Genomic DNA, 11,600 nt, shown 5'->3' with positions numbered 1-11,600 from the left:
GGTGAATCAGGTGATTCTCTGTGGAGTCTCCCACATTTTAAATGATGGGAATTTTTTTAAATTTTAAAATATATGGACAAAAAACATCTGAGTCAAATCTTGCCTGTAGGTTGCCAGTTTCCCAAGTTAGTTCCAGAGGAAAAGGGGCATTTTAGTCACATGAAAATGGCACCTGCAAAGTCAAAACTTTGGGAAGATGAGCCCAGTCAGGGAGCTGCACATGATTTGGTTTGGTTAGCACCTGGAGGGAAAGCTGGGGAAGTGCAAGTCAGTAGGCCAGAGAGCAATCCATCAAGCCTGAGATGTGACAGTGGGGCCCTGAGTACACCAGTGCATATTATGACTGCTACCGAGTGGGGCAAATCCCGGCATCAAGGACCAAAGCATGGTGGCTCACACCTGTAATCCCAACACTTTTAGAGGCCAAGGCAGGAGGATCATTGGAGCCCAGGAGTTCAAGACCAGCCTGGGCAAGACGGTGAGACCTGTCTATATTAAAAAAAAAAAAAAAAAGGACTAGAGCCCTGCCCTTTCTACTCCATTAGCACAGGGGTCCAGGCAAGAGGAGTGCTATTTAACCCTACCCCTGGGATTTTGCTGTTCCACACATTAAATAGGAAAGACTGGCAAAGGGGAATTGATAGCAAGTGGATTTTATTTATAAAACAAAGCAAATACCATTTGGAATTAGAACATCTTTATTCAAAACATTATTAATCAAAATTGTAAAAGTAGATTTACAGAGCCACAGGTAACAAAACAGGAAATGAAACGTCCCAGAGACATTCTGAAAAGTTCCAAAGAAACACACACTAGCCTAAAAATCTACAGTTAAACCATGGTTGCACAACAGGTTATATTTATTCCTGCATTTTCTCAATAAGTTCTTCCTTATATTTGCCTTTCTCTTTTCCAACTTGTCGAGACTTGGCTTTGCGTTCAAGAATTTTTTTCCTATCCTTGTCCAGTTTTAGCCTGGTGATAACCACCTGTTGGGAGTGAGAAAATAGATCTTTATTTCCGCATTCTCACCAGCTATTGAGCAATACAGACATCATAAGTTAAGTAAGACCTCAACCATTCAGCCTTTAAGGAACTGAAACTCTGGAGGGAAAACAGACCCTATAACACAATATCAAATAGGAACACAAAGGATAAATAGCATGTTCCACTAGGCAGGCATGAGGGCCACAGGAAGATATATTCTCTCTTATCCCACTGAATATTACATAGTGGGGAAGTGATGCCTGGAACACTTGGAAGCCTCCTGCAGTTTAAAGACACAGCCATCACCAAGAAAGGCAAAACAGAAAAGAGAAGAAAAATCTGGATCCTTGATAACATCACAAAGCTACTGAATCAATCAAGCCCACCTGGCCTACCTCAGCCACCTGTGCAGGGAGTACCAAAACAGCAATAAGTTTAACAGTATCGACATACTCCATGACTGCTCTTGCCACTCAGTCCTTGACCATACCTTGCTCGGGTGAATGCCCACATGGACTGTGGTGCCATTGGCCTTCTCACGCTGCACCCGCTCGATGTAGATGACGTATTTCTTTCTGTACACCTGGACTACCTTGCCAATTTGCTGCCCTTTGTAGTGTCCTCGAACTACCTAAGAGAAAATACACAAGAGAATCCCCCTCCATTTGTAATGCATGATCATAACGAGGAAGCTAACCATCAGGAACTCATGGGCTAAATATATAATTTTGTACAAAAACAGCTTAATCCTGGGAGTCAAAAGTTAGCTATTTTTCTGGTATAAATCTGTGCTGTGTTATGTTGGCTGGAAATTTTTTATCTGAATCCCACAAAAATGTGTGATATGAGCTTTAGAAAAAAAAGGAGAATACAAACCTACATATAGAATATACTCTGAACTATATATATGTCAAGTATTCCTTATCCGAAATGCTTGAGACCAGAAGTGTTTTGGATTTATGGTTTTGTGGGATCTTGGAATATCTACATTAGTAGCTAAGCATCCCAAATCTGAAAATCTGAAATCCAAAATGCTCCAAAGAATACTTCCTTTGACCATCACAATGAGACTCGAAGTTTCAGATTTTGGAGCATTCTGAATTTGAGATACTCAAACTGTATGTGTGTGCATGTGTGAATATATATTTATATGTAATATATATGCATATGTGTATATATGTCACATATATAAAAACACATTTCGTGTATATATAGTATGATGCAGTGTGATGAAAATATATATAAATATCGATAACAGCTGCCATTAGGTAGGAAGTAGGATTACAGATGTCCATTTTTTAGATTTATATTATTCTAAATTTCAAGATTTCTAAATTTAATACAAATGTTTTATAGTCAGAAAAAAATTTTAAATCTCACACACTGTTTTATTGTACTAAAAATTACTCTATTAACAAAACCAAATAGATTAAGGTTTCCTTGAAAGCAAGAGCTTTTATTTTATTTTATTTTTGAGATGGAGTCTTGCTCTGTCCCCCAGGCTGGAGTGCAGTGGCATGATCTCAGCTCACTGTAACCTCCACCTCCCAGGCTCAGGCTATTCCCCTGCCTTAGCCTCCCACGTAGCTGGGATTTAGGCACGTGTTAGCACGCCCGGCTAATTTTTGTATTTTAAATACAGATAGGGTTTCGCCATGTTGGCCAGGCTGGTCTTAACTCCTCAAGCAATCTGCCCACCTTGGCCTCCCAAAGTGTTGGGATTATAGGCATGAGCCACCACGCCTGGCTGCAAGAGCTTATTAAATACCAGGTACAATGTGACTCTAATTAATAAGCACAGAGAAATACCATATATAAAGAACTAGAGAACCCCAATACTCCTAAAATGTCTACATATAGGTTGTTCAGCTTACTTTCCCAAGTGATTTTTAGGTTGAAAAGAGGACAACCATACCTCAGTGAAAAATCTACCACAGACTACATGACCAGAGACTCTTGGAACACACCAGGAAAAAGTCTGTGAACTATCATCAAAACTGAAGAAAAATACACATATACACACTTTTTTTAAGAGAAGGGGTTTCACCATGTTGCCCAGGCTGGTCTCAAACTCCTGTGCTCAAGAGATCCACCCACCTTGGCCTCCCAAAGTGCTGGGATTACAGGTGTGAGTCACCGCACCTGGCCAAGAGTGAAAAAAGATATTAATACAATGAATCCAAAGGGACAGCTGGAATAAAGAGAAGTGGACAATCTTAGGCCGGGCATGGTAGCTCATGCCTATAATCCTAGTACTTTAGGAAGTTGAGGCAGGTGGACTGCTTGAGCCCAGGAGTTGGAGACCAGCCTAGGCAACATAGCAAAACCCTGTCTCTACAAAAAAAAAAAAGGCATGGTGGCTGCCTATGGTCCCAGCTACTTGGGAGGCTGAGGTGGGAGGATCACTTGAACCTCGGAGGTTGAGGCTGCAGCAACCTGTTTTTGCACCACTGCATTCCAGTCTGGGCAAGAGTGAGACCCTGTCTCAAAATAAAATAAAATAAAAATCAAAAAATTAATTAATTTAAAAAAATTTAAAAAGAGAACTGGGTGGATGGTTGTGGTGGCTCATGCCTATAATCCCAGCACTTTGGGAGGCCAAGGTGGACGGATCACGAAGTCAGGAATTCAAGACCAGACTGGCCAACATGGTGAAACCCCATCTCTACTAAAAATGCAAAAATTAGCTGGGCATGGTGGCTTGTGCCTATAATCCCAGCTACTTGGGAGGCTGAGGTACGAGAATTGCTTAAACCAGGACCAGGGAGGTGGAGGTTGCAGTGAGCCGAGACTGAGCCACTGCACTCCAGCCTGGACTACAGAGTGAGACTCCATCTCAAAAAAAAAAGAGAGAGAGAGAAGTGGGCAACCTTTGGACCTAGCGAAGAAGGGGACAGGAGACAGGATAAGACTAAATTAACTGGTTGACTGGACTGGAGAGGTGAGGATGAAGAAGGAAGGATGATACTCAGAGTCTGGCTTGGACAACCAGATGGATGAAAATGCCTTTGCCAGAAGCAGGGAACATAGGGGAAGCCCCATATTTTATGAGAAAATAGTTTAGTTTGGAACATTCTAAATTTGAGGCATCTGGGGACATTCTAGTAGAGAATTCAGACACAGGTGGAATGTCAACTGGGCCAGCAATAAAGACGTGGGAGTCATCCACAGAGATGCAATTAGAAGCTTCATTGCTCAAGGAGCTGATGGTATGAGAAGAGGGCAGAATGTACACATATGAGAAAAGCCACCATTTTGGAAGAGCTTGTAAGAGATTAATGTGACTAGAGAGAATGGGAAACCATGTAAGTGTGGTGTTAAAGCAGCCACAAGAAGAATGTCAAATTCTGCGGAACCATCAAGTACAGAGAAGATAAGATATTTAACAGATCTGACAACAAGATCATCACCAGCGGCTGTGGCTGGAATGCCTTCAGTTAGGGGTGGGATGGAAGCCACTTACATAGTAGGGTGATGAGTGTACCAGGTGAGAAGGTGAAGGTGAGAAAAGATAGTCCAAAGGAGCTTGGCTCTAAAGATGATAAGGGGATAGATGTTTGAGAGGGATGGAAAGCTAAGGGAACTTACTTTTTTTTTATTTTTTATTTTTAAAGAAGGGAAAACATGATTGTGTTTAAATCCTAATGGGAAGGAATAAGTATGGAGGAAGAGGTAAAAGAAACTACAGAGAAAGAAGATAAGGGACCAAAAAAACTCCAAGAGAAGAATAATGGCGGACAGCAGCACCCAGTGGCAGATGGATTAGGCTTAGGTAGAAATAGGGATATTTCTTTTTTTGTTTTTCTGAGACAGAGTCGTGCTGTGTCACCCATGCTGGAGTGCAGTGGCATGATCTTGTCTCAGTGTAACCTCCACCTTCTGGGTTCAAGTCATTCGCGTTGCCTCAGCCTACCTTGTTGCTGGGATTATAGGCATGTGTCATCATGCCCAGCTGCTTTTTATTTTAGCAGAGTCGAAATTTCACCATGCTGGTCTCGGACTGCTGACCTCAAGTGATCCACCCATCTTGGCTTCCCAAAGTGCTGAGATTATAGGTGTGAGCCACTGCACCAGGCCTGGGATATTTCTTTAATTCTAACAGGAGGGAAAGAAGAGGGGTGGAACTACAGGTATATTTGTAGGTGTGGAACGAGGATTTCAGAAAGTTCCTGGCTGATAACCTCAATTTTAACTGTAAAGTAGGAGGAACCACCACCTTCTCAGAGAAAGAGGAAGGTGAGATTCAGAAGATCCTGTAAAAGGAGGCAATTTTAACAAACCCAATCAGGGATATTTTATTCTTCTGATGGAGAAGTGTTGAGCCAGTATAGCCTTTGGGTGAAACATGTCATACCTTTGGGCATTCAAAAAATGGCAGCAGGCCAGACACAGTGGCTTATGCCTATACTCCTAGCACTTTGGGAGGCTGAAGCAGGACTGCTTGAAGCCAGGAGTTTGAGACCAGCTTGGGCAGCAAAGTAATACCTATTTTAAAATAAATAAATACATAAATAAAATGTCTCTATTTCAAAATAAACATATACAGCCGGGTGCAGTGGCTTATGCCTGTAATCCCAGCACTTTGGGAGGCTGAGGTGGGCGGATCACGAGGTCAGGAGTTTGACACAAACCTGGCCAACACAGTGAAACCCTGTCTCTACTAAAAACACAAAAATTAGCCAGGAGTGGTAGCATGCGCCTATAGTCCCAGCTATTTAGGAGGCTGAGGCGGGAGAATCACTTGAACCTGGGAGGCGGAGGCTGCAGTAAGCCAAGACCATGCCATTGCACTCCAGCCTGGGTGACAGAGTGAGACTCCATCTCAAAACTACAAAATAATAATAATAATAAATATATATATATACATATTCTTAATAGCAGCTCCTTCTCCCTCCTTGCCCTCCTTCTCTATCTCATCTTCTACATCTTATCTAGTCAAAAAATTTTTTTCATTCATTGAACGAATACTGACTGACTCTTCCCCTCCCCAAGTGTCAGGTTCAGCACTGAGGTCAGGCAACAAACAAGATGAACTCTCTGGTTTCATGGAGCTTAGCCTGATGGCCAGTAAGCAGTTAATAAGTACATACACAAATACATGACCACTAACTGGAATAAGTCACATAGGAACTTACTGGGATGATTGAAAAAGGTCTTTTTAGACTGGATATGGTGGCTCATGCCTGTAATCCCAGCACTCTGGGAGGCCAAGGCAGGCGGATCACCTGAGATTAGGAAAGTTTGAGACCAACCTGACCAACATGGAGAAACCTGTCTCTACTAAAAATACAAAATTAGCTGGGCATGGTGGTGCATGCCTGTAATCCCAGCTACTTGGAAGGTTGAGGCAGAAGAATCGCTTGAACCCGGGAGGAGGAGGTTGCAGTGAGCCGAGATTGCACAATTGTACTCCAGCCTGGCAAAGAATAGTGAAACTCTGTCTCAAAAAAGATTAAAAAAAAAAAAAAAGAAAGAAAAAAGGTCTTTTTAATGGTCTGATCATAATTAGGGTAATGGCTATTTGGTTTTACATCTACCAAAACTAACCTGTACATTTTACTGTGTGTAAATTATTCCTCAGTTAAAAACAAAATGATTTCAAATTGTGCTTACTGCTATGGAGAAAAAATAAAGAATGCTACGTTATAATATTGGTTAAAGGATCTGGGAAGGCTTCTCTGAGGAAATGACTTTTTTTTTTGAGACAGTCTCGCTCTGTCACCAGGCTGGTGTGCAGTGGGGCGACTTCGGCTCACTGCAACCTCCGCCTCCTGGGTTTAAGCGATTCTCCTGCCTTGGCCTCCTGAGTAGCTGGGACTACAGGCACACGCCACCACACCCAGCTAATTTTTTTTTTTTTTTTTAATATTTTTAGTAGAGACGGGGTTTCCCCATATTGGCCAGGATGGTCTTGATCTCTTGACCTCGTGATCTGCCCGCCTCGGCCTCCCAAAGTGCTGGGATTACAGGTGTGAGCCACTGCGCCTGGCCAAAAGAACTGACATTTAAGGTAAGACCTGAAAAATGAGGAGTTAGCCAGGTAAAGGGGAGAAGGAAGAGCTCCAGGCAGAGGGAACATTCCAGCGAGAGAAAGATCAAGATGTATTTAAAGATGCCAGAAGCCCAGCGTGGTTGAAGTGTAGAGCATATGGGGGTTAGGAGGAGATGAGGTTGGAGAATTAGACCAGGAATGGACCATACGGGGCCTTGCAGTCAATGATTTTAGATTTTTTTTTTTTTTTTTTTTTTGAGACCTAGTCTTACTCTGTTGCCCAGGCTGGAGCACAGTGGTATGATCTCCGTTCACTGCAACCTCTGCCTCCCAGGTTAAAGTGATTCTCCTGCCTCAGCCTCCAGAATAGCTAGGATTACAGGCATGTGCCACCACGCTTGGCTAACTTTTGTATTTCTAGTAGAGACGGGGTTTTACCATGTTGGCCAGGCTGGTCTCGAACTCCTGACCTCAGGTGATCTGCCCAACTTGGTTTCCCAAACTGCTGAGATTACAAGCATAAGCCACTGTGCCCAGTCATGATTTTAGATTTTATAAGCATATCAGGCACCACTGGTAAGCACCTGGCTAACTCCTCATTTTCCAGGTCTTCTCTTAATTTATTAGTTCCTTAGAGAAGCCTTCCCAGATCCTTTAATCAATATCATACCATCCTTTATATTTTCTTCATAGCAACAAACACAATTCGCAATTGTTTATTTTTAACTGAGGCATAATTTACATACAATAAAATGTACAGGTCAGTTTTAGCAGATATAAAACTGCCAAAGTTTTTTTTTTTTTTTTTAGACATAGAGTCTCACTCTGTCACCCAGGCTGGAGTGCAATGGCACAATCTCGGCTCACTGCAACCTCTCCCTCCCGGGTTCAAGTGATTATCATGCCTCAGCCTCCCGAGTAGCTGGGATTACAGGTGCGCACCACCACACCCGGCTAATTTTTTGTATTTTTAGTAGAGGTGGAGTTTCACTATGTTGCCCAGTCTCGAACTCCTGAGCTCAGGTGATCCACCCGCCTCGGCCTCCCAAACTGTTAGGATTACAGGCGTGAGCCATCATACCTGGCCTGCAGAAGGTTTTAGATAGGACCTGATTTGCAAATAATACTACTTTGGAAAATGGACAAAGGTAAGAGAGGGAGCTGCTGTCGAGGGGGGAACTGCTCTCAAGGGAGCACTGCAGCTCCCTTGAACTAAACTGGAAATAAGTTCAAGACTTACTTTGGAGGTAGAATCAACAAGCCTTGATGATAGATTACAAGAGGGGGTTTAGGGGCCAGGTGCGGTGGCTCACGCCTGTAATCCCAGCACTTTGGGAGGCCGAGGCGGGTGGATCACGAGGTCAAGAGATCGAGACCATCCTGGTCAACATGGTGAAACCCCATCTCTACTAAAAATATAAAAAATTAGCTGGGCATGGTGGCGCGTGCCTGTAATCCCAGCTACTCAGGAGGCTGAGGGAGGAGAATTGCCTGAATCCAGGAGGCAGAGGTTGCGGTGAGCCGAGATCGCGCCATTGCACTCCAGCCTGGGTAACAAGAGTGAAACTCCGTCTCAAAAAAAAAAAAAAAAAAAACCAAGAGGGGGTTTAAGGAGAGTTGTTAAAGATAACAAAGGTAGGCCGGGCGCGGTGGCTCATGCCTGTAATCCCAGTACTTTGGGAGGCTGAGGCGGGCGGATCACAAGGTCAAGAGATGGAAACCATCCTGGCTAACATGGTAAAATCCCATCTCCACTAAAAAAAATACAAAAATTAGCTGGACGTGGTGGCACGTGCCTATAGTCCCAGCTACTTGGGAGGTTGAGGCAGAATTGCTTGAGTCCAGGAAGTGGAGGTTGCAGTAAGCTGAGATCGCGCCACTGCACTCCAGCTTGGCACCTGGCGACAGAGCAAGACTCTGTCTCAAAAAAAAAAAAAAAAAGATAACAAAGGTTTAGGGGCATATGCAACTAGGGAGACATAAATGGCACTTACTGAGATGTGGAAGATGGGAGGAGAGTCAGATTCTGCAGGCAGTGAGAAGGCTGGGATCAAGAGTACTCTTAGATAAGAAGCTTTGAAATGTCAATGGGATCTCTAAATAGAGATGTTCAGTAGGTAGTCAGATCTATAGGTCTGCGCTATATAGGCAGTCAGATATATAGGTTGTCCAAAGTGGTCTGGACCAGGATATAAAAGAGGGAGTTGTTGGCATAGAGCAGACATTTAAAGCTCTGAGAATAGATATTACCTATTCTCTACCTATGTAGAGAACACAGAGCAAAAAGAGATGCTTGATGTGTCCACTGGATTCAGTTATGAAGAGGTTATTGGTGATCTATGCCAAAATAGGTTCTATAATGTAGTGGGAACAAGAATTAAACTGAAGAGTATCCAAGAGTGAATGGGAGATGAGGAAGTATAGACAGCTCTCTTGAGAAGATTGGTTATGAATAGAGAGTAGTAGCTGGAAGGAAATATGGGGCTAAGTAAGTGAATCCAAAATTTCCAGTTCTCTCTGAAAATCCAAGAATCTAACAATGAGCCTGCTTTTCCCCCAGGCATCAATGAGCTGAAGGTGAATGACTATATCTTTTAGGTGAGGCTTGAGCTTTCCAGTTTGCCATTTCTTTTCAGCTCACTTCCCTAAATGATCACTTCCCTACCTATCCCCTGTAAGTATTTGCAATTCCCCCATTCTAGACCACATCTGATGGGACGGATCCAGTAGAGAGGAGGTTGAAACTGCTGATCATACTTCTGAACTATTCTTTCCACTCTTCCTGTCATAATCCCAACTTAACTCCACATTTTTTCCTCCTGAACACATTTTTCCTACTCCAAATTTGTTCCTCCTTAACGTATCTCCAAATCTTCAAAGAGAATCCCAGTGCCTCAGATAATACACCAAGCTTCATCATCTTGTCATTTCATTCTCTAAAACAATAGTTCTTAATTGAGTGAGGGAAGAGTTGATATTGACCCCCAGGGGGCATTTGGCAATATCTGGAAATATTTTTGCTCCTCACAACTGTGAAGGGAGGGAGTGCTATTGGCATCTAGTGGGGGAGAGGCCAGGGATGCTGCTAACTATTCTACAATGCACAGGACAGCCCACTGACAACAATGATCCAGTCCAAAATATCAATAGTGCTGAGGCTAGGAAACCCTGCTCTAAAACGGGATCTCCACGAGAACAAGGGCCTTGTCAATCTTGTTCTAGAACAGTGTCTGGTAAGTGCTTCATAAATATACCTTAGGAATGAAGCTAGCCCCTGCTTATTTCACTTACATCCAACTCCCTTCCCCCACTCATGCATTTTAAGCTCCAGTCACAGAGAAAAGAAGGCTTACACGTTCTCACATGGGCCACTGTTTCAGAAATTATGAGTGACTTGCTGCTTCTTTACCATTTTCCCTGCCAAATACAATACTGTCACATGGCCAGTTCCCACAAATCCCCATCCATCAATCGCACTAAACCCAAATATACTAAAACACTACTCTCAAAGCAGCACTTTCCCCTACAAAGTCTGGTTCAACAAGCCACCCTGGGCAACAACACTTGGCAAACCAGCAGCCAGAAGGCTAAATCAAAAGCAAGTTTTTGGCGGGGCACAGTGGCTCACACCTGTAATCTCAGTGCTTTGGGAAGCTGAGGTGGGAGCAACACTCAGGAGGAATGTCAGCAGCTTGAGACCAGCCTGGGCAACACAGCAAGACCTTATCTCTACAAAACAAAAAAAGCAGGTTTTTGCTTGGTTGACATACTCTTTTATTAAATTTTACTATTACTATTAAATAATTAAATGCTCTGAAGCAATACAGGCACTCTCTCGTGGCTCTGACCCCTACCTCTGGCCTAACATATCTGAAGGGTTACACTACTTGCCAGAGTCCTGAGGCCTGTGAGTCTGTGACTGCTCCACGGCCATGAACACATGACATTCTCAGGCAAAGGTGTCTGAGCACCACTAGCGCCGGAGGCAGACGTACCTGGACCTCGTCATCCTTGCGGATGGGCATGGAACGGACATTGTACTTCTGCCGCAGCTCCTTGGAGAGTGGGGATGACATGATCTTCCTGCGCACGTGCGAGGGGGCATTGAAGTGACGTTTGCGGTTTTTGCTGCGGTCCGAGGTCACGAAGGGATTGAACTTCATGGTGACCCTCTACAAAGAGCAGAGAGAGACGGAATGAAGGTGCGCTCCGTGGGTTACAGGGGCCTGTTCTCGACCCAAGACACTTCTCCCCATCCCTGCACAAAGGCTCTACGGGGGAGGTGGCCTCTGAAAAGGCAACTGAGGGAGGAGAAAGGGACATGTGAGTGGTCTATCACATAAAGTGAGACATGTGTGAAGGTCACATACTGACAAAGGGGTCGTGGGGAGAGGTTGGTACTGGGACCTAGAGGCTGAGGAAGGAATGTTAGGATTAGGCAGCAATGAGTGGTCGGGAGGTCACGCAGAGAGAGCTTTGGGGTGGTATGTATCCCCGCGACACATACGGGAAGGTCTCGCAGGGCGGTGGGCTTCAGAGTCCGAAAAAAAAATCTCCAACCTCCACTCAGCCGGCTATCAGCGGCCTCAGGACCCGAGCACACAGGACCGGAAGTGAGGCT

The 11,600-nt window shown here is 44.0% G+C and overlaps 1 protein-coding gene across 2 annotated transcripts; it reads right to left on the bottom strand.

The window, feature by feature from the left end:
* Window positions 1-680: 680 nt before the first annotated feature.
* Window positions 681-11,600, bottom strand: RPL26L1 (ribosomal protein L26 like 1). Of its 2 annotated transcripts, none has more exons than XM_021672235.2 (4): window positions 11,487-11,600; window positions 10,975-11,151; window positions 1,478-1,618; window positions 681-989 (listed from the first exon to the last, which is right to left on the bottom strand). In XM_021672235.2, the coding sequence occupies exons 2-4, from the start codon at window positions 11,140-11,142 to the stop codon at window positions 861-863; spliced, it is 438 nt and encodes a 145-aa protein (XP_021527910.1). In that variant the 5' UTR covers window positions 11,143-11,151; window positions 11,487-11,600; the 3' UTR covers window positions 681-860. The 2 variants fall into 2 exon arrangements, with proteins under 2 accessions (XP_021527910.1, XP_064232635.1); XM_064376565.1 differs by having other exon boundaries at window positions 11,540-11,573.

This window comes from Aotus nancymaae, unplaced genomic scaffold, assembly GCF_030222135.1.
Source record: "Aotus nancymaae isolate 86718 unplaced genomic scaffold, 86718_ANA_hifiasm-v0.15.2.pri h1tg000015l_1, whole genome shotgun sequence".
NCBI lineage: Eukaryota > Metazoa > Chordata > Mammalia > Primates > Aotidae > Aotus > Aotus nancymaae.
The sequence above is the reverse complement of the archived record's forward strand: the minus strand, read 5'-3'. Positions and strand labels throughout refer to the sequence as shown.

Excerpts from the sequence above, each read along its gene's own strand:
- RPL26L1 (XM_021672235.2), bottom strand. The coding sequence starts at position 11,142 with ATGAAGTTCAATCCCTTCGTGACCTCGGACCGCAGCAAAAACCGCAAA. Across the intron at positions 1,619-10,974 it reads GCAAGGATGACGAGGTCCAG|GTAGTTCGAGGACACTACAA; the intron begins GTACGTCTGCCT and ends ATTTTCTCTTAG. Across the intron at positions 990-1,477 it reads TGGGCATTCACCCGAGCAAG|GTGGTTATCACCAGGCTAAA; the intron begins GTATGGTCAAGG and ends CACTCCCAACAG.